The 23,183-nt window shown below is 40.7% G+C and overlaps 1 protein-coding gene across 1 annotated transcript in view; it reads left to right on the top strand.

Moving 5' to 3' along the window:
- The window catches only part of TMEM132B (transmembrane protein 132B), a 650,066-nt gene extending 643,495 nt beyond the window's left edge, over positions 1-6,571 (top strand). The window contains exons 8-9 of the mRNA XM_027853582.1: positions 1,780-1,971; positions 4,305-6,571. Coding sequence (XP_027709383.1) covers positions 1,780-1,971; positions 4,305-5,462 — 1,350 coding nt within the window. The 3' untranslated portion in view covers positions 5,463-6,571. The remainder of the gene's footprint in view (positions 1-1,779; positions 1,972-4,304) is intronic.
- Positions 6,572-23,183: the final 16,612 nt, after the last annotated feature.

Below are 23,183 nucleotides of genomic sequence, written 5' to 3'. Positions count from 1 at the left end.
TGCCTTTCAGACACTTCAACGTAGCTAATTATGGTGCCCCCTGCATCTTCTCCAACTTAAATAGCCTCACTTTCTTCATTTGATCCTCATTTGTCATAGTCTCAAGGATCTTCACCTTTCTCTGGACTCCATCAGGTTTATTCTAACAATCTTGCGCCCGTATAGTGTTCCAAGAAGCAAATACAGTTAATTTTGTTACCATTAACAACCTACTGTTTTCCCAGAAGTTTGACTAGCAATTTACTTATGACTATGCCACCGAGTGTGCAAAGGGGCCATTTATTAGGAAAAATTTTTTCCGGTTTTTTTGAAGGCCCAATTCCAAGATCAGTATTATGATGGGTAGAGATAAGGATAGGGACTAGCACCGTGCTTTGCATTATACGAGAACCTCTCAAGTGAGGAAACTCTACCGACCTAGGGCAATACCTTCTCTAGAATGTATTACTTCAGAGCAAGGGTCTTCACCTTTTTGTATCCATGGAACTGTTTGGCAGTCTGGGGAAGCCTATGTGACCCTTCTCAGAATCATGGTTTAAATAATTGAGAGAAATTATAAATTTCAGTTAGAGGTGGGCAAAAATAAAGACGCATTTATTGGTCCAACTTCATGGACCTTCTGAAATCTATTAGCAGACCCTGGGTTATGAATCCCTGCTTTAGGGAATTACCTAGAATGCTGAGATAGGTTAAGTGCTCTAGCCTAGGATCATACAACTAGTGTGCCTCAGAGTTGAGACTTGAACCCAGGTCTTCCTGGCTTTGAAGGTGGCTCTTTATCCATTGGGTCACACTGCCTCTCTATTATTTTCATCATCATCATCATCATCATTCATTACATATTATTATTATTATCATTATCATTATTATTACTGCTTAGAGAGATAAGTCTGTAAGACTATAGGTTATAAAGAAAGTTGTGGACTGCATTGAGAGAGGGAGTTTCTTCATCTGAGGGTTCTCTTAGCAGAGAAATCACAAATCCAGTCCCAATCCTTATCCTATTAACACTGCTACTGTTATTATTATTTATAAGATATAGATACTTGTCATCCAATTAAATCCAACTGTTATTACAGAAGGGAGCTCTGTGCTGGCTGTTACAGAGATCAAAGGAAGGAAATGGGTTGCACTGATATCTTTAGGATGCTGTCATCTTCTATTGGTGAAAGTAATTGAACAATTAAGAAATGCTTTTACAGACCATTTTGGCAAGTGCGTTCATTTAGCTGCAAATTGGAAGAACATTTTGGTGGAAACATCAATTATGGGGTTTAAAATGATTGTGACAAAGTTATGATTGAAAAGAAAACATCAGTGATTATCGAGGTCTATTTTCCTCTCTTTGAGAGGCAGCATTGGCACAGTGGATAGGAGGGTCAGCCTTGGAGTTGACAAGAACCAGATTCAAGTCCTGTCTCAGACACGTGCTAGTTGTATGACCCTGGGGAAGATGTTTAACCTTTCAGTGCCCACAGCCCACTCTCTAAAACTATCGATTACAGAATGAGTTCCTGATCTGGGTTAATGGAAGTTTCCATTCCTGGAGTTCCCAGGCCAATGAAATTAATGGTCCAGAACCACCTCCTTCCCCCAAAAAACCAAAACACAACTCTATACATTTCACCTTTGTTTTTCACTATCTGCGTGGAGAAGAACTCAACTCCACAATCATTCATAAAGTCCCTAGCATGTGCCAGAATCTATCCTTGGTTCCAGGAGAAGCAAAAACAAAGACAAAGAAATATATGATTTTTTTTTTTTGCTTATTTTTTTCAGGTCCTGTCACCTCTCTCTGATTCCATCTTGGCTGAGAAGACAGTCATAGTACTGGATGACCGGGTCACGATCACAGACCTAGGGGTACAACTCGTGGCTGGCTTATCTCTTTCCCTGCAACCCAACAAAGGAAACAAAAGAGCCATTGTTTCAATAGCATCTGCTCATGATATTCTTCATGCCCCACAACAGGTAGGCTTTCCTTCCCCAGTAAATTCAAGATGGCAGTCTGGAAAATCAAGACACCTCATTTGGGATCTCCCAGAGGTAGCCCTGTGCCTCTGGGAGAGGAGGCTGTGTTCCAGTGGAAAGAGCACTGGAGGACCTATGTGATATCAGAGGATACAGGTTCAAATCCTGATTCTGTCACTAACTCATTGTATGATCTTGGGAAAGTCACTTTGCTCTGTTTGGTCTCAGTTTCTTTATCTGCAAAATGAGGAGATTAGACTATTTGGCTTCTGAGGTCCTTTCCAGTTTTAAATCTGTGATCTTAAATTTCTAAATCACTTTAATCACTCTAGGCTTCAGTTTTTTCCTCTGCAAAATGAGAGGACTACTTGGGTTCTGAAGACCTTTCCAGTTCTAAATCTATGATCCTAGAATCCTAAATCTCTTCAATCCTTCTGGGCCTCAAAGTCTTTATTTGCAAAATGAAGAAACTGGACTCCATAGTCCATTCCAGCTTTGATTCTTTGAGACTAGTTCCAGAATCACAAATGACCTCAAAGAGGACAAAGACCCCAACCTACACTTACCCAGGAATCCCTTCTACAACACCTCTGATAAGGGTTCATCCAGCCTTTGAGAGAAGGAGGCCCTCTTCCCCCAAAGCATTCAGCCTCTTCCACTTTGGGAGAGCACTGCTCCTGGTGTCTAAGATGAATCTTCTTCTGTCAATTTATACATTTACCGCTTGTCCAAATGCCGTCAGCCTGGCTACCTGTTTATTTTCCATTGAAAGTCTCCTGCTACAAAATGACAGAAAGATTATATTTCTCTATTTTTGCCAAAGCAGTGGGCTTTTTTTTTCTTTTGGTTTTTTATTCTTTCAGATTTCCTTTCAGGTCCTTTTGCAAGCATGGCTCATGTGTGCTAATTTGCTGTTGGTTTACACTATAATTATCTCAAGTTTAAAACACTCCTCTCATTTTCAGACTTTAAAACAGAAATACTTTGAAAGAGGAACTGTGAAAGAATCTTGGCTTTCAAGTACCTTAAACTCATAATGCATCCTTTTCTAAGTACCTCAAGTGAGCACCTACATTCCTTTTCTAATGCTGACTTCCTAATAAAGTCTGTTTAAAGTGGTATTTTCTGGAGGCGTGGGCTGATTAGTTGCACCTGGAAATGATTCTGATGCTTTGCATGATATTTCAAAATGGGTTTTGCAAAGGTCAGAGCCAAATTCATTTGTATGTCATGGTATAAATTAATGCAATTTTAAAAAATGTATCCATTAAACAAAATCACTGGGTCTTTACGGCCATGGAGATATGCATTTATTACTAACATTAGTTCAATATAATGCAAAAAAAATTGCCCAAACCAGTAACAATCCAACAACCTCTAAAGCTCATTCCAAATAAAACAAATGCATATTGTGCTTATTTTTCCAATCTTGTACATTAAAAAAAAATCAAATGCTTTGCCGGCAATTATTAATTCTTGGATCATGTTCAGTGATGGCTTGGTGATACCCTCAAGACTGTTATGATTCCAAGGATTTGGCAGTTAATGTCACTTCATTAGATGAGATAATGCTGTCCATCCAGTCAAGTCTTCAATTGAAGTGATAAATTAATCAATCAATTGAGCAATCAACGAGTATTTAATAAGCATGTACTGGGTGCCATCTTACATGCTAGATAATAGGGGTAGAAAGACAGAAATCAATCAATCAATTAATATGCATATATTAAGCCTCTTTTCTGTGCTAGGTATCCCACACAAAAAAAGTGGGGATACACATAAGATGAATGAAGAAGCAGTCCCTGCCCCTGAAAAGCTTATATAATATCATGGGACACAACATATCCACATATAAGTATAAACAGCATAAATACAGGATCATTTCAGGGAGGGTATATGCATTTCTGTGCAAACATGCTAGAGGCAATATAATATAATGGAAAGAGGGCCAACCTTGGGGTGAGGAATTCAATTTTACAAGTGTTTATTAAGTGTTTACCATGTACCGGGAACTGTGCCGTCTGCTAGGAACAGAAAGATGAAGGTGACAACAGTTCCTTTCATCAAGGAGCTTTTATTCTAGTGGGTTCCAGTCTTGCCTCTGATATATATTAGCTGTGTGAGCTTGGGCTTTCTACTCAGCTTCTAAGTGTCCCTCTGAAACTAAGCTGCAGATAATTTTCAATCTTACATTGCTACAGAGGCTTCTCACACCTGGAATTCCCCATGCCAATGAAATCATAGGCTGGGTCCAAAATAAATAAGTGCCTGAGTATATGAGTAATTTCTCTTGCTCTGATTATAATGCCATGTTCTCATTTCCTTTTCCTTAGGAAGCAATAGTCAGTTCTTGGCTTTTGTTCAGCGATGGCTCCGTGACTCCTTTAGATATTTATGATCCTAAGGATTTTGCTGTCGCTGTCACATCACTGGATGAGATGGTGGTATCTGCCCAGCCAAGCCTTCAGTCCAAGTGGCCCATTGTGGTTGCTGAGGGGGAAGGGCAAGGGCCCTTGATCAAGTTAGAAATGATGATCAGTGAACCTTGTCAGAAGACCAAGAGAAAGAGTGTCCTTGCAGTTGGGAAAGGAAGTGTCAGGGTAAAATTTGGGCAGAAATTGGATGAGAACCAAGGAAGCACCAATGATATTGAGGGTGTCAATCGTGAATATAAAGAGCACTTCAGTAATTCCATAGAGAGGGAAGGAGACCAGGAGAGGGCCATACAGGAATGGTCCAAACATGGCACTTCTATTGGCCAGGAAGAAAGTGGCAATAAATCCACGACCCCACAGTCATCTCTAGAGGGAAAGGGAAACAAGTTACTTGAGAATGGCCAACTCCAGAATAATCCAGATGCCTTCACAAGTTTCCCTACCCAAGTGGAGTTACCGGAGCCAAATAATCCCAATGATCTTTCACTGACCTCCAGGGGGTTAACAGACTTAGAGATCGGCATGTATGCCCTCCTCTGTGTCTTCTGCCTGGCCATTTTAGTCTTCTTAATCAACTGTGTGGCATTTGCTTGGAAGTACAGGCACAAAAGGTTTTCAGTGAGCGAGCAAGGAAATATCCCCCACTCTCATGACTGGGTTTGGCTTGGGAATGAAGTGGAGCTCTTGGAGAACCCCGTAGACATCTCCCTTCCATCAGAGGAGTGCACCACCATGCTCGATCGTGGGATGCAATTCGAGGAAAGCAACTTCCTTCTAAATGGCAGCTCTCAGACGGCACTGCACAGCCAACTCCTTAGGCCTTCTGATTACGTTTATGAAAAAGAATTAAAAAGTGAACCTCTAAATCCCGGCCCGAAAAGGAAACGAGTCAAGTTCACTTCATACACCACTATTCTCCCAGAGGATGGAGGCCCATACACCAACTCTATCCTCTTTGACAGTGACGATAACATCAAGTGGGTTTGCCCAGATATGAGTCTTGGGGACTCGCAGGAGTTTAGAGACTATATGGAAAGACTGCAAGACCAGATGTAAACTACTTTATTATGTTTGTATTCACCTTTATGCCTTCTGTTTTGGAATGGTGGAGCAGGAAGTCCTGTCAGCAATAGGGGAGGATAAAGCTGAGCTCAAGACGTGGAGGTCTGGATGGACCACTTCACATGTGGGTAGCAGAGCTACAATGGTTTCATTTGAAGCCAGGGCATGCCCCTCTCAAAAACCATGTGGCAGATATTGGAAGGGTTTGGGGGGAAGGGGTCTAAGACAGCCATTTTTTGATACTGCCTGGTACTAGCACAGTGCTAATACAAATAAACTCCGACCCCTCAGGATACAGTGTGAGATTCATGGCATCTCATGATGGACAGCCGTTTGGAATTAGAGAGGACCTGGGGGTTGATTTTTTTTCTATTCCTAGTCCTTTGTAAAGCACAGTGGACATTTCCTTGCCCTTGGCCTGAGAATAGACATCTTTGAAAGATAATTGAATGTAGCCATTTCATTTTATTTGTGATAAGCCGTGCTCATGGTTTTTTATATACATTTATACCGACCCCCTAGTTCATGTGGCCTCTGGGTTTCTTTTAGATGATGGAAGAGAAAAAATCTCAAACTTTCTTTTTTGGGGATTCTTTTGATTTGTATAAAAATTTAGTTCCTTGTCTTTGCCATGCTGTTTATGATGTGTCCGTTTGGATGCTGATTTTCTCCATGTTGGCATCTCTTAGCTTTTAGGGACGGTCCCTAAGAATCGCATCTTCATCTCCTTTTCTTCTTCCTCTCTGGAATCCTTGGTAGCAGGCTGGGAGGTGGGGAGGATGTCCTTTGGCATCTTTCTTTGAAAAGTTTGGAGGGGAGGGGATATTAATGGGGCATTAGTCAGTTTATTTTTGTCTTGGACAACTGGAAGTTAATGGGAAACTAGGGGGCCCTATTTCATAGAGGGAAAAATGTCTCAATTAAAACAGCTGTATTTATATAAGCATGCTGTGGTCAACACATTTTATTATCCAAATGGAGATCTAAAATTAGAACTGATATTTGCAGAAAGAAAATTGCCTAGGAAATATCAGAAGATTAAGCTCTCTGTGTTTCTCCTCCCCACCCTAGACAATAATTATTATTATTAATAAAAATGATATTCCAATTTAGCAATATGTAGAAATCCATCTATACAGTGACTTGGGAAAATATCCATTATCATAATTCTGAAAGAGACAAGACCTTTGTAGGATGTGCACTGAGGGAGAAAAGAAATGGATATCGTCCAAAAAAATCATCAGAAAGAAATGACTGTTCCCCAGTTGATGGAACGGTTTTTATGAAAAAAAAAAAAACCCAAACAAACAAACACAAAGGCTGGGAAAAGAGAAAGGAGACAATGGTCCATCTTTATATAACTTTTAAACAGAAAAGAAATATCATTGGAAGAACAGAATGGTTGATCTTCAGTGAAATGGAAATTTATTCTACGGCAGGGAAAATATGTCAAGGTCTTTATTTTATTTCTACTGGCACAGGGCAGACATTGGGCTAGAGTGACCTCTCTTGGGGGCTTTCTTGAGCCACTGGTGTTTACCAATGACATAAAGTGAACAGCAGAGAGCTGGACAAGTCATCTGGTCCACTTTCTTCTTTCCTGAGTAGGTTGATGGCTGATTGAGTCATCTGAGACATTGGATCGGTAATCTTATTTTTATAGATTTCCAGGACTAGAGACTCCACAAAGTCCCCCTAAAATATCTTCTGAAGTTTAATCATGTCTGCTGTCAAGAAAGTCTTCCTTAATTTCGTGCTTCCAGAATTATGGGATTACGCACGAGATACTGGGTAGAATATACAGGAGCCTACTGGGAGAGAAACTTCAGATGAGTCATGCCTGAAGTCAACTTTCTATGGCTGTTGCATTTGTGGTCAAGATCAGAGGTTTGGTAAAATCTGAAAGTCCCTTCTTTTGACTAAAGGATGAAATTTTGTTACCCCAAGAAGCATTTGCTTTAAAAGAATTCTCAATGAGAAAGAAATAAACCAAGTGTGGAGAGGAGGAGTAGGGTGGGGGACCCTTGAGTTAGGGAAGCGATGCCTGTGGAGTTATTTGAACTAAGGTATTTCCTGCGGAGATGATCCCTGTCCAATCAAGCAGGTCAGTTACACAGACAGACATTATGATAAAGTGGAAAGACAGATGTATTAAGGGTTAGGAGGATCCAGGTTCAAAACCTAGCCTTGCTCTTTACTATTTCTGTGAACTGGGGCAAGTAATTTACCTGCTTTTGGCCTCAGCTTCTTCATCTGTACAATGAAGGGAATTGATCAGTTGATCTCTAAATTTCCTCCCAGTTTAAGTTCTGTTTATTGGGCCGAGGAGATTTTTAGATTATTTTAAATGGATTCTTCAAATGAGACCAGAAGAAATTTTTATTTCTTCTGTTTTGAGATTCTTTGCTTGGCCTAAGGGCATAAAGAAGGTAAATTAATGAAACAGAGGCCTAAACTAAATCAGGAGTGAGCCAAGCCTCCCTCTTCCTGCTGGTAACAACAGGCTTTGGAAAAATAAATTAATTATAAAATAAATTCAATTAAAGGGGAGCTCACTTTTGCACTGAGAACTGTAGTTAAAACAGTTTGCAAATTGAGAGTTTTTCCTAGGAGTAGGAGGGTGCAACGAGAGGAAAAGCACAAAGGCCTTTAGAATTTGGCAGCTATAGGAGGCTACATAGAGAAAAGCCACTTGGATAAGGACTAAGAAGCCAGAGGTGTGCCTCTGTAACAGACATTACAAGAAACTTGAGCCCATTAAAAATACATTGGAATACTGCACCCAACTAGCCCCAAATCAGATGGAATCTGTGAGCTTCCACTGGCTAACCTATCTTTTGATTTTCCTTAGCTTATTTGGATTTTTTTCAGATTGGATCTCCCTATTTTGTCCAGGCTGGGCATGCAGGAGTGACTCATGGACTTGGTCTGAGCAGCACAGAAGCTTTGACCTCCTGTTTTTTCTGACCCGGGCTGGTTTGCCCCTCCTTAAGCAGCCTGGAGGCCCCCTGTTCTTGGTGCCTAATCATCATAGTGCTGAGCTTTTTAATAATGCTGAAATGGCTTAGCCCATTGCAAGTCAGCGCTCCAGGCCCAAGAAGTTTCCCAGGCTCATTCTCAGCCTCCCAGGTGGCTGGGATTACAGGTGTGGGCCATCATACCCCACCCAAGATATCATTTCAGTAAGAGAGCAAGACAGTGTCCAGTTATTTCAGGATGGGCAGTTGTTTGTAAATACTGCGTCCCGTTGAATAACTGGTATCATTTATGTGTCAGTTATATACAAGATATGACTGTGGTTTGATCTACCCTCCTTGCTGATTACTAGACACCAGGAGAAAAAATCCTGATCTGTTCATAGTCTCCTTAATTTAGGTTATATAGAGGGAGAAAAAACTATAGACTAAATGATATATGCTTTTATGAGTTGAAATATTCCAGTGACTGTGGAACTATATAGACCTGACCAGAGAGAATCCCTAGATCAGCAATAATTGGAAATAATTGCAGCTTCTTTCCTTTGAGAATAAGAGCTTAGATTTGCCCTCGCAGAACTGCACTTGACTCCACAAGATACCAGGTTCCTAAATTCATAGAATCTCAGAATTGGATGGGAGGAGAGGGAGAGAGGGGGAGAGAATAAACAAACCAAAAAAAAAAAAAAACTCATACAATTCCCAAATCCCAGAATCTTAGATTTGGAAGGGATCTCAGCAGCCACATCTGGGCCAACTCAGATTGGAAATGAATCCCCGCTATAGTATTCATCCTTTTTCCACTTGGAGACATCCAGTGGAGATGTTGGAAGGGCCATCACATGTTGAGGTTGCCCATTCCACTCTGGGATGGTTCTCATTGTTAGGAAGTTTATCCTGACCCCGACTATACACTTCCACTTTGTAACTTTCCCATGTTGCTCCTGGTTCTGCCTTCGTGGCCCAAGCAGAACAGGTTCAAGCCATTTTCCATATTTGAAAACAGTTATCATGCCCCTCCCCCACCCATCTTCTTTTCTCCTGGTCTCTCCAACTTTTTCTCATCCCCAGTCACTTCAGCTGTTCCTTATTTGGTATGAACTCAAGGTTCTTCAATGCCCTGGTTGCATTCTTCTGGACACTCTCCAGCTATGAATGTCTTTCTTAAATTATGGGACTATTGAATCCAGAAGTGACCCCAATATTCCAGATGAGGTTGGACCAGGTCAGAGAACATAGACACTATGCCTCCCTTTTTCTCTGTCATGCTTCTTTTAATAAAGACCCAAAACACATTCACTTTTTTTTGGCCACTGATTAACTGCAGAGTCCATAAGAAAATAGATTTAAAGCTAGAAGGGACCATTTCACCCAATTCCTTTATTTTATAGATGAGGAAACTAAGACTCAGAGAGATTAAATGATTTGTCCAAGGTCACAAAGGCAATAGATAAATAGCAGAGACCAAGTTAGAACCTACGGCTTCTGATTTTAATTCCCATGTTCTTCCCACTACTCCATGATGCCTCCTTATAATCTAATCCGTCTTTGAACAAGAATCTCATCTACTCCATTTTATTTTTAATTTGACCTATTAATTAAGCACCTCGTATGTGCTGGACACTGTTCTTGTTACTGTGGATACAAACCCAAAGATTAAACAGTCCTTCCCTTCAAGGAACTTACATTCTACAGCACCACCGCCAAGTGACTGTCCAGTGAGGGCAAATCTACTATTCAGTTTTTTAAAAGCATTTATTTAGCACCTGTTGTCTACAAGGCACTGTGATAGGTCATGGCCTGCAAAGACAAAAATGAAGTAGTCCATTCCCAAGGGGAGCTTAAGTTCCACATACATTCTACAGCTTCTTTATCTATAAAATGAGGGGGATGAATTAAATGGTCATTGTGGTCCCTACAATCCTATGAGTCTTCCTGACTTCCCAATATAGTCTGTTAGTCAATTAATCATTCAATTAAGAAGCGTTTGTTAAGTACCTACTGTATGACCAGCACTAGGTTGTTGTTGGTGTTCAGTTGCTTTAGTCTTGTTCAACTCTTTGTGACCCCATTTGGGGATTTTTTTTGGGCAAAGATACTGGAATGGTTTGCCATTTCCTTCTCCAGTTCATTTTATAGATGAATAAACGGAGGCAAATAGGGTTAAGTGACTTGCCCAGGATCATACAACTAGCAAGTGTCTGAGATTAGATTTGAACTCAGTAAGATAGATAATCTTCCTGATTCCAGGCCCAGCACTCTGTGCGCTATGGCGCCACCTAGCAACCTAGGTATGGAAACACAAAAAAATGAAACAGTCCCTGCCTCCTAGGAATTTTAACGTTCTAAAGATTCGTCACACCTTTGGATAGCTCTAATTGTCCATATATCTTCCAGGGTCACACACAATAAAAAGATACACCCTGTAGCAGATGTAGACATTGAAATGAAAGCTAATATAGAAAGAAGAGGAAGTGAACTCCCGGCTTTTCTAGTGAGAGGACAGCCATCCCATCAGAATGCAAACTCCTTGAGGTCAGATACTAGTTTTGTCTTTGTACTCCCAGGGCTTAGTATAGTGCCTGGTGCATGATGCTTAACAAATGGATGATTGGTTGGTCTTATGGTTCAAAACCTACAAACTAAAAAACAATCTTTTGCATGATATTTTCCCCCTAGAGATTACATTTCCCTATCTCACCCAGGCAGAAGTACAGGAGCTACTCATGGCCACTAATAAGGTGATCCCACTATTGATGTCTGGTTTGGACCTGGGTGGTTTTATTCCTCCTTAGACAACTGGGTGCCCCCTCCCTTTCCCGGGGCTTGCCATATCGGTGTTGGATTTAGTGTGGAAACTTGAGAACTCCTGAACTCAAGAGATCTACCAACTTCAGCTGCCTTAGTACCAGGGCCCACAGGTTTCATAGACATTCAACACCGTGCCTGGCTTAGTATAATTTTCCAGCAACCAAGGGATAGGAATGAGGGATGGGAAGGGAGGGAGGCAGGCAAATTGCTTAAAACCAGAAGGCTGACTTTCCTACAAATTTTAGAAGGGATTTGAGGATAAACTGACACTCTATTAGATAGCAAGGTGAGAGAGAGGATACTGAAATGTTTCCCCCCTTTTTCTTTTCTTTCTTAAATTTTAGGGCACACATGACATCTCTTCCATTTGTTTGTGCAATCAGAGAAAGGAAAACTGCTTTTGTGAAGATTTTGTTTTGCATATTGGCCAAGCACAGTGAAAAAGCAGAGCATCTGTCCCATTGCCACATCTGTTTAAATAATCATTTTTCATCTTCTCTCTCCTATCAGCTCCTTTTGGTTGTAATTTATGCTTAATTTTTTTTTTTTGCTAAGGTAGTCATAAGGTCTTAGATTTAGAACTAGGAAAGGCCAACTTAAAGGATCATCAGTGTTGTCAAACTTAATGGAAATGAATCCCTGAGGCTTAGAAAACCACAAATTAACATGATCTATTTGTATTATTTATTTTGTTAAACATTCCCCAATTACATTTTTATCTGGTTCTGGCTGTACTGGGGATTTTTGAGTTTGACCCCTCTGGTCTAGTCTAACCCTCTTATTTTCCTAAAGCCCAAAGTCACACAACTAGTTTATATGTGTGTATACACATTTACATGCACACATGTATTATGTCATATATGACATACATATACACATACATATGTATGTAGGAGCTAAGATTTGAACCCAGGTCTTTGAACCCAGGTGTTTGAACCCTACTACAGAGCCAGCATTCCTTGCACTGCCCCCCATAGACCGCCCACTTCTGATGCAGAATGGTAGAGTCAAAGAATCATACTAATTGATGGCTGGAAAGGACCTTTGACAGTATCTGGTCCAACACCTTCTATCGATGAGAAAAGTTGAAGTCTAGAAGGGCTCGGGGACCAACCCAGTTAGCAAATGGCATAACCAGGTCTAGACAGGGGTCTCTTTACTAAACATCCACTGTCCACTTACTATTCTTTCTACAACAGTGCATTGTCTAACTATCCAAAAGGACCATTCAGATCAAACAAAGGGGCCCTTAACCTGAAATATCCATATAATTGAGATGAAAAAGATAATGAGTTATATCAATGCTTGACTCAGTTCTCTGCTCCACTGGGTGTGTGTTGGTATAGGCATGGCTTAAATTGTAAGTATGCAGAGAAATGGATCTCCTTAAAGCCATGCACCATTTTATGTAACATATAGAGAGGAAGTGTGGCATTATGGGTAGAGTGCTAGACTTGGAATCAGGAAGACATGGGTTCAAATTCCCTCTCCACCACTTATTAACTTTGTGATGCTGGCCAAGCTTCTAGATCTCTACGAGCCTCAGACATTTATCTACTAAGTCATAGCTGTAGTCCATATACATCGAGGGAGGGGATTTCCCCTGTAAGCATTTACCATGCAGTTGGTTGGAGATCTACATCCTTCCTGTATAGTATATTATATGAATAAATACATAACCTAAGAGGTATTTTAAGTGGACAATGGTAAAGTTATGCTGAAAGCATACAGTGAATTTTTCTTTTTTTCTCTTTTGAACTTAATGCACACAATTGAGCAAGGATGCTGAAAGGTATATTGGAATGAAAGCATTTGGAGAGAGTAATGTGAAAAGCAGCAGGTTGACAGTGTACATACATCACCCCTTGAAATATTTAAATGGAAGAAGCAAACTGACAAGTTACACCCTCTTGAAATGCAAGGAATTCAACAATTCTGACCTGGAAAGAAAACAGTTTTGTTTTGTTTTGTTTTGTTTTGTTTTGTTTTTGTTGGGGTTTTTGGTAGTGATGCTGAGGTCTTTAAACCTTATTTTTCATTGTTCTCTGGAATTTGTTTTTGCTTCCTTTCCCTCCTCCCCTTGAAATATTTCAGAAATAAAGTTTTCCAATATAAAGGTGTCTTCTAACCACAGGGTAAGTCATCATTTTTAACATGGAAATAAACATTTAAACATTCTTCAATTCTGTTTCATTATTTTAACCATAAAAACGTTACCCTTTTATTTCAGCCATTTGTAAGGATGACAGGATGCAGCCCATAATGAGAAGAGACAGATTTTTTTTTTTGAAGATGGCATGAAGGTCTCCTCACCACCTGCCCCCATCCTTCTGCCAGTGGGAATAAATAGAGAAACAGCCAGTGACCATTCCAAGAGCTGGGATGGAAGGGGATAGTTAATCCTAGGGTTTTACTGTATATCCACTCACTGGATTTCATTCTCTCATGTCTGTGTTCTATTGTAGAAGTCAGGGGAAAGGGGCCAACTACTGGTTGGGTTCCATTAGAATTTTCAGAGAACAAAAGTGAGAGAGAGAGAGAGAGAGAGAGAGAGAGAGAGAGAGAGAGAGAGAGCAAGCATGATCTAGTGCAGAGAAGGCTGGGGTTGGAGTCAAAGAGATGTGTTCAAGTCTTGACACTGACACATACTAGCTGGAGGCTCATGCACATGTCAATTTTCAGCCTCTCTCCCCCTCCCCCACAGGCAGTTCTTAAATATTGTCAATTAGATGTGATTTGGGGCAAAGCTGCATCACTGGAGGTAATTTCCACACTGGGAGTCTCTTTCACTGATTACATAGCTAACATTTATATAGCCTCTAAGGTCTTCAAAATCCTTCACACGTTTTCATCTCACCGGATCTTCACAATAACCCTTGGAGGTCAATGCTATTTTTATCCTGATTTTACAGATGAGGAAACTGAGACAAAAAGGATATATGACTTGTCCAGGGTCATACAGTTAAGTAAGTGTCTAATGTGGAAATTAGAGTCATCCTGTTTTTAGGTCTAGCACTCTATCCACTATGCCAGTTTGCTGCCAATCAGTGGTAATCAATGGAATTTAAATAGGTTTTCTTTAGGACAATTAATTTTTAGGTTTTTTGTTTATTTATTCATTTAGTTTTTGTCTTCTGTTAACCCTGGGGGATGAGAGCTGGTTTCCTTCAGTTCTCCTCCAGACCAACTAACTTCCTGAAGGACTCTATGGTTGAATGGGACAATCTACAACTAGGGTCATCCTTCATCCATCTTCCCTTTTGGCTCCATTCCTAAAAGGCTAGTGGGTCTCCTGTGAAGTCAGTGGAACAGTATGATTTGGGAAGCCTTCAAGCCCCAGAGAGGAAGAGTTCATTCATTTATTTGACATACTGTATTTGACATACATCAGCACCTATTATGGGCTTATTAGTTGGTCTAGTAGATAGACTGCCAGGCCTGGAGTCAGAAAGACTTGAGCTCAAATCCAGCCTCAGACACTAACTAGCTGTATGATCCTGGGCAAGTCACTTAACCCCTGTCTACCATTTGTAAAATAGGGATAGCAATAAGACTTACCTTCCAGAGTTGTTCTGAGGATCAAATGGAATTATATTTGTAAAAATGCTTAGCACATAGTAGGTTTTATAAAATTGTTAGCTATCATTGGGACTCTGTGCTGTCTGTGAAGACAGCAACAAAAAGGGGAAAGAAAAAAGCTTCTGCCCTCCTGGAGGTTACATTCTGCTTACATTCCAAACACTGTCACAAAACATATGCTTGAGATCCCTGTTCAGGTGTCTGAAAATTATTCATAAGGTAGAAATCGTCGTTGCATTGACAACTTAATTTCAAGTGCATTCTTTGCCATAATAGCCACAGAATCAATCGGGTGCGTTCTCTTCTGGCCAAGAGTGCACGTCATCAGACTGCCACCCTCGTCCTCCGAGGAGTTTGGGCAAAACAATGCACCTGAGTTTTCAGTCTGAGAAGAGAAATGTCTCTGGCAGGCCTTGAATGGTTGAGTACGTCTTAATAGCTCCCCAAAGCTCAGGCTGTTGTTTTCTCCCGTAGTACAAGTACCGAGCGAAGAAATGGAGGTTGAGACAAAAAATTGTCTCCGTGAAATTCAGGCAGCCAAACAAAACACTCTAATGCTTCTGAAAATTTGTCAGGAGAATGAGTTGAAATGCTCTCTGAGGTTTACAACCCCACTGTCATGATCAGCATTATTATTTCAAAGCACTTTCAATCACTGGTTTTTCCACTTATGGGCACCGTTGTTTTCCTTTCTCCACGGAATGAAGGGGAATGGAGCTGATGACCTATGGAAGTGCCTCCCAGATGCAAAGTGAGGTGATTTACTGTCATCTCTTTTGGAAACTGAAGAAGGACAAAAAAAAAAGAAAGAAAGAAAATACACTTTGAGGTTTGGCAAGAGTGAATTCTTTTTGTGTTGAGTTTCCAAGTATATTTGTCCTCTGATTTTTGTATTGACTTAAGGCTGGTGAGTAGTTTTTCCATGGGTACATATTTGATCGCAAAGTTGCATACGATGCTCGTAGATCGTATCATCACTTGAGAGAACTGACTTGCTTTCCCGTCCCCTCTGAAGCCACCTTCTCTTTGCTATTTATCTTATATGTACAAAATGATTGACATGTAGGCCTCCTATTAACATGAATGTATGCTCCTTGAGGGTAGTATCTGTTTCTGCCTTTCTTTGTATCCACAGCAATTAACACAGTGGCCAGCACATAGTAAGCTCTTAATAAATGTTTGTTGACTGACTTCTAGTTCCCAGATTCTTAACATTGTGTGTGTGTACGTGTATGTGTGTGTGTGTCCATATGTGTCATGAAAGTCTGGAGAAGCTTGTGGACTATTCTTAGAATTGTGTTTTTTTTTTTTTTTAGTAAATAGTATTTTATTTTTTCCAATTACACGTAAAGATAGTTTTTCACATTCATTTTAATAAGATTTTGAGTTCCAAATTTTTCTTCCTTCCTTCCCTCCTCCCCAAGATGGCAAGCAAAATTATGTTTTTAAATGCATAAAATAAAATACATAGGATTATGAAGGAAACCAGTTAGACTGAGATACAGTTCTCTCTCTCTCTCTCTCTCTCTCTCTCTCTCTCTCTCTCTCTCTATATATATATATATATATATACATATAATGTCTTTGTAGGCCTAAATATAGATCTATCATCTATGAATCATTTATCTATCCATCTATCTAACTCTTTCTCTCTTTCTTTCTGTCTGCCTGTCCATATGCCTATCCATCTGTTGGTCTGTCTCTCTCATCTGTCTATCCAGGTTCACAGACCCCAGGTAAAGAAGCCCTGTTTTAGCTTGGGGGGAAAACTTGGAGGGCACTAGGCTAAAGTAATAATCATCTCTGTCTTGGGGGCAGTAATTTTTATCAGCAGTCTCATGTTTTCTTACCCTCTTTCAGAAGTGCAATGGGTTTTAATTGCTAGGCTCTTTTCCTTTTCCTGGACTGGCCTTTGTACTATAGATCACAGGCCTTCTGTCTCTTTCTTTGTCCAGCTCCCGACCTGTAGCTGAGTCTGAGAAAAAAAAAAAGGGACAGCCATCTGACACATCTCTACTGTCCATTAGGAACGAAGTACTTTAGATACAGAAAGAGATGACTGTTGCTATGGGAATCGAGTCTGTGTGACACTGATTTTCCTCTCCCCCTTGCAAATATTTCACTTGGCTGAGAAATGCTAGGTTGCTCTACATGATGGCTGACCTGACAGGGAGTCCCTTCCCTTTGGCTGGAAAGTGCTTCCAAAGGAAAGTCGCTGTCCCCTCTCCAGCTTTAATGACAAAGTTTGAACTGCATAAGCTCATTGCTTCATTGTATGACCTTATCATACTCCATGGAGCCAGTGAGCAGGATGCCAGGAGAGTCAGCACCAAAATAATGCTGTTCATTGCCTTGTATGAATATCCTTGAGTTGGGGGAATGTGTGCCAGACCGTTGCATTTTCCTTCCCTCTGTCATCATCGACTGGAAGTTTCAGTTTTTTCTCTTGGTTTTGTGCCTATTTCCATATACTTGTCTTATTTTCCAGTTGTGTAAATATTGCCAGCTGATACAGGAAGGCATGCAGCTGACATTCTCAAGAATCGTACATTTGTGCTTCAGTGCAATTTATGGATCTTGGGATCTTAGCTGCCATATAGTCCCCCTCCCCATTTTTTACAGATGAGGAAACTGAGGCCCAGAGAAGTGATGGGACTTGTTTAAAATCTCCTGGATAGCAAGTGGCAAAACTGGGATTGTGATTTCTCTTTCTTTTGAATCATACTCCCTTGCTTAATTCAACTCAACATGGATTTATTAAGAATCTATGTCCGGACACTGTGCTAGACATTGGAGATACAATAAATGATAGAGCCCTGCCCTAAAAACAAACAAACAAAAAGGATATTCTACTTGGGGACAAGGCATTCAATTCAATTCAATAAGAATTTATTCATTATTTATTAAACACCTACTATGTGCCAGGCACATTGCTATGGTCCAGGAATTCACATACAATAACGTTCTCAAGCAACTTATATTCTCTTGGGGAGAGAAGTCATTCAAGTCAATCCATTTTGATTCAATTTTCCTTCAAGTCAACAAGCATTTATTATGCACCTATTATGTGTAAGATACTTTGGTAGGCACTAAGGATACAAAGATAAAAATGAAAAGGGTCCCTACCCTCAAAGAGCTTAAGTTCTAATGGAGAAAAAACATAAATCAATCCATTTCAATTCAATTCAACTCAAGTTCCATCAACAAGTATTTATTAAGCACCTACTGTGTGCAAGGTAGTTTGCTAAGCACTGAGGATACAAAGATAAAATGAAAAACAGCCCTGCCCTCAAAGAGCTTATATTCTCACGGGGAGAATCGTGATCAAGTTAATCCACTTCAGTTCAACCCCAATTGTGAAGTCAACAAGCATTTATTAAGCACCTACTGTATGCAGGGTACTTTGCTAGGCACTGAGGACACAAAGATAAAAATGAAAAATGGTCTCTCCCCTCAGAGAGTTTATGTTCTAATGGGGAGAAACATGATCAAGTCGATCCATTGCAATTCAATTCAAGTTGTCAAATCCACAACTTATTCAGGATCTATTTATGTGTCTATGACTCTGATGTGTAGAAGACAAATTCTCAAAGCCCAAGTAATGAGCGCCTCTCTAAAACTGTGTGTCTTCATGATCTGTACCACTTCACCTTTACCCATCATGGGAATGGATTGTATAATGATAAACTAAGAAAATCTGTACTCATCATGATCTCAGGAGGACTAGGAAATTAAAGAGTCAAAATGCATACGTTTTTCACATATCCCTGAAAATCTGATCCATGCTTTCCCCTATCCTGGTGCAGAAGCACTTTGTGTAACTGCTTTATAGAACTCACTTTGTAGAACTCTGTCCTCCATAGATTGTTCTATTTATTGCTTCGAGATGCGCACCATGCATTTACATTTAGCACCAAACATTAGAACTGCTCCATTGCAGAAATATCCAACATGAGGGTCGTTCCAGGCGTGTTTGATCTCCTCACTGCACTTTTAGGTAAGCCCCAAAGTGTTTGAAGGACAAGAGTTGAGATTGAAGTAGGAAGTAAAAAAGAGAAAGATCAAACCTACAGGAAGAGGTCACCTGAAACACACTGCAAGGTCCATAATCTAGCATTCTTGGGTATTGTATTGTATAACACGGATCAGCGCTCTTTGAGAGGAAAGGCGAGCGGGCCCTCTCCAGTGGCAAATTAAATTTGACAACATTGTGGATAATGTGGGTTTAAATAGCACGCTGTCTTCTCACAACTTGATTTGGTTTTTAGCCTTCTTCATAGCAACTCATGTAATTCCCTGGGCCCTGGTGGGGTAGGGTCTCTGGAATGAATGAGCCCTCCCTCCCAGAAGAGTGCAAAAGGTCACACACATGGAAACTCAGCCCATATGGCACAGAAATCTCCTTCAGGTGCTTTCAAGTCAAACCTGGAAACTATGAATGCATTCTGTCATCCCTTTGAGAAGATCTCACCATTTCATCTGCTTCATCTTTCTCTCCTTCCCCCCTGTGAATTGCATCTCTGTTCTCTTATGAATGCCAGGTATTGTTAAAAAAATAGAACACGTTTCTCTAGCATCGTGCTTCTCTGTGCTTTGGGGGTTGTATGAAGTGTTCTCTTGACCCACAGATTCAGTACCAGTTTTTAGGTAACGTGGATTCTACCTTGCTATCAATATGCCTCTCGATGCGGCCTCTTCAAATATGAACATTGGAAAATTTTTAAAAAACCAAAGAAGTTGAATGGTTTTTTGTGACATTTCCCAAATACGTGTATAAAGGATGGGAAGTTGTCTCATTTTAAATAAAGTCTCGTGGCAAGGCATGGAAGGCGTCGACCACGAAGTCTGACCTTTCGTAAGGGGTGCTTTGGTGAAGACATCATGTCAGGGCTTTGCAAATTTGTTGTTGTTGCTGTTGTTGTGAGCTGCACGGGACCTCAGAGGTCATCTAATCCAATCCTTTTCTTTTATAGAGGAGAAAACTGAAGCTTAGAGAAATTGAGGTCATACAAGTGAGGGGCAGAGCTTGGATTTCAACCCGGGTCACCAGACTTCAAATCCAACACTCTTCCTACTATACTATGCTGCCTGTCAAAGGTGACCATGGCAACTATTCTATTACGATCAGCAGACCATAGGATCAGAGTCAGAAGATCTTGGGGTTCAGAAATAGAATACTACCTAAGAGAAGTGTAATCTACACTTGAATTAGATGAAGGGAGAAAGGAATATTTTTGTCTGGTGGGCAGGAAAGGCTTCTTGGAAGAGGTGCTATTAAAATCAGGCCCTCTAGTATATTACCTATAGTTGGCACTGAGTTGAAACAAAGGGGATCTTTGACACCTGGGCTTTCAAAAGTACAATGAACAAAGAGAGGCTCAAATCTATCACTTCCCAGCCATGGGCAGTTACTTGACCTTTCTTGGCCTCAGTTTCCTCATCGGTAAAGTGAAGGGATTGAATTAGATTATCTATAAGATTCCTTCTAGCTCAAACCATCTCTGAATCAACAAGGAACTGGACTCTTTAGGTCCCTGTGATGTGGAAAAAAGAAAAGAAATGAGCTTTGACAACATGGCCTCAATGATATTAGCGGCCAGGGTTCAAGGAAAGCTGCTGATCATTGCATGCTTTGAAAAGTCACAGTGACACGTTTTGCTAAAGACTGAGTTTGGGTATGATTCCCTCCGTCATTTGACTTATATTATTTGGGACAAATCAATCAGTCAATCAAGCAACCAGCAAGCATTTATTAAGCATCTTCTAGGTGCTGTTAGGCCCTGGGCACAGAAAGACAGAAGTATAATAATCTCTGCCTTCGAGGAGCTTACATTCTATTAATCAATTAACAAGCATTTCTTAAGCTTCTAGTCTGGGCCAGGCAGAGTCAGTGTGCTACAGTGAGTGGGACACGTCAGCATTAGGAAAAAGAACTCTATTGTCTCACCTCTGTCACGTCTTGGCTTTGTGACCCTATGGAAGCCTCTTTGTGCCTCAGACAGCTCTCTAGAAGCATAAACTGAGGAAAGGGGCAGATCTACTTTAATAGAGGACGTTACTTACTGGAAACTCCTTATGCTGATGAAATCACATATCTAGAAAGAAAAGAAATGGGGTAGGAACTGGGGATACAAAGACACTTTAAGACCTTGCTCATTATTGGGTTAGCCTATAAAACCTCTACTATGCTGTAAAAATCAGGGATGTTAGGCCAGAGTTGAGCAGAGCAAATGCTGTTCTTAAGAGCTGGGAGGAATCTTAGGGGAGTGGGCCCTCTCCACTGGTGGAGGGTTTAGAATGCTATAGACATCAAATTAGGGTTAGCATTCCACTCCCCTCCCAAGCCCAGCTTCGGTGGATGCTAGCCATGCACAAATTCTGCAAGAGGTTTCTACTAAAAGCAACAAGAGGTTGAATTGGAAATGTGCATCCTTTGGCTCCACTCCATTTGAAGGAAGTAGGTGATGTGGGTCTCAGAAGGCAACAAACTTCACGTTGGAGGCTGTCAGATCTACTCTAGAGCTGGATGGAACAAGGTGAGTAATGTGACTGGGCTATATTTCCAAGACAGGTAATGGTGAAAGACTTGCCTTGGATTAAATATGGCGGACATGAGCCAATGCACAATGGCTCATTTGCATTGGGCCATTTCTTCAAGGCCGATGGACTTCATTCTGCTCTTGTAAATTTTATTTTTATCTGAGATGCCTACTTATCTTGAATGATTATAGATCTAAAGTTGGAAAGGAACTCAGAAATCGTATAGTCCAAATCCCTAATTTTATGATAAATAACCCAAGGCCCAGGGAGTCCTTAGAGCTAGAAGGGACCCCAAAGATCATTTTTTAACCACTTTGTTTTTACAATTGAGGAAACTGTTGTCCAGGAAAATTAGGTGATACTCTAGAATCACAGATCTCAAGATGGAAGGGAACTCAAAAGCCATGTAATCTCATCACCTCATTTTATAGGTGAGGAGACTGAGGCCAGAAAGGCACAGAATCATAAATCTTGTTGTTCTGTAGTAGTAGTAGTAGCAGCAGCAGCAGTAGTAGTAGTAGTAGTAGTAGTAGTAGTAATACTTGTTGTTATTGTTCCTTCATTCTTAAAAAAGGACTAATGACATCATGAGTGAATCATTGATTTAGAACTAGAAAACGGCACAGAGGCTGTCTTGTCCAGCCTTCATTTTACAAACAAGAAAACTGAGGCCCAAAGAAGTGAAGGGACTTACCCAAGGGCACACAAATCCCAAGAAACACAGGGAGGATCTAAACCCAGGCTCTTTTCAATGTACCACACTGCCTCTGGATAGAAGCTTAACTGATAACACTTCTAGCCTTGCAATATAGAAACACTCACCTCGTAAAGCTGTTGGATTAAGGAGGAGGTCCGGTGCTCCATTTAAGACATCACAAAATGCACATGTATATTTTAAGTGGTAATCTCTTTCACTTAAGATTTTGGAATTTCAAGACTTTTCTTGTCTGTGGGGCCTTCAAATGCCCTTTTCAGAATGAATCAAAGTACACATTTATCTTTTTGTAGGTTAGAGTGTCTATTAACTGGGAAAATAGAACCTATTCTCTGCGTGTTGGGAAGGTGAGTGCAATAAGCCAGGGTGTAAAACTGCTCAGGTGCAAAAGGGGAGTGCTGAGGATCAGGACTCATTCTTTGTTATAATTTCTTAACTCCTAAGTGGACAAGAACTTTCCAAATGAGTGAACAGTTCTTGCTAAGAATTCTGTAAAGTCTAAACCCCTATAGGTGACTGGGGGACCACTAGGTGAAGGAAATGCTCCAGGCCTGAGAAGACTCAGTAGCAGCGGGATATCTGTGCTCAAGTGAAGAAGCAGTCTAACTCAGTGGAAAGAGCATTGAATTTGGAGTCTGAGTACTTGGGTCTGATTCCTGGCCCTGCCATGTACTGTCTGAGAACCATGGGCAAATTAGGAATTTTCTAATTTGTAAAATGAGGAGGTTGGACTAGTCTGATGGTCTTCAAAGTGGGACCCATAGCGTGATCTCACCAAGTTGTATGAGCATTGGCCAGAGTGTAGGAAGATGAACAACCCTTGCTCCCTACGGTTGCTTCTATTTCAACCCAACCAACCAATTCCTCTCTTTCATTATAGTCAAAACTGCTGCTCCATCCCCTTGTCACCGTTTAGGTTTTTCCCCTTTGTCCTATTGTAGTTTCCTATCCCCCCAGGGTAGTTATATTGTACCCTAGATGCAGACATTTTAACAGCATCTGTGTAGTTCCCATTGGTAAAATTGCTCCATGCCCTCCAGGGTACTAGCACTCTGCCCTCCATGTTGCATTGTGGCTGCAGCAGGTGTCCCTCAG

This window comes from Vombatus ursinus, unplaced genomic scaffold, assembly GCF_900497805.2.
Source record: "Vombatus ursinus unplaced genomic scaffold, bare-nosed wombat genome assembly UNPS02009994.1, whole genome shotgun sequence".
Taxonomy (NCBI): Eukaryota; Metazoa; Chordata; class Mammalia; order Diprotodontia; family Vombatidae; genus Vombatus; species Vombatus ursinus.
The sequence above is the reverse complement of the archived record's forward strand: the minus strand, read 5'-3'. Positions and strand labels throughout refer to the sequence as shown.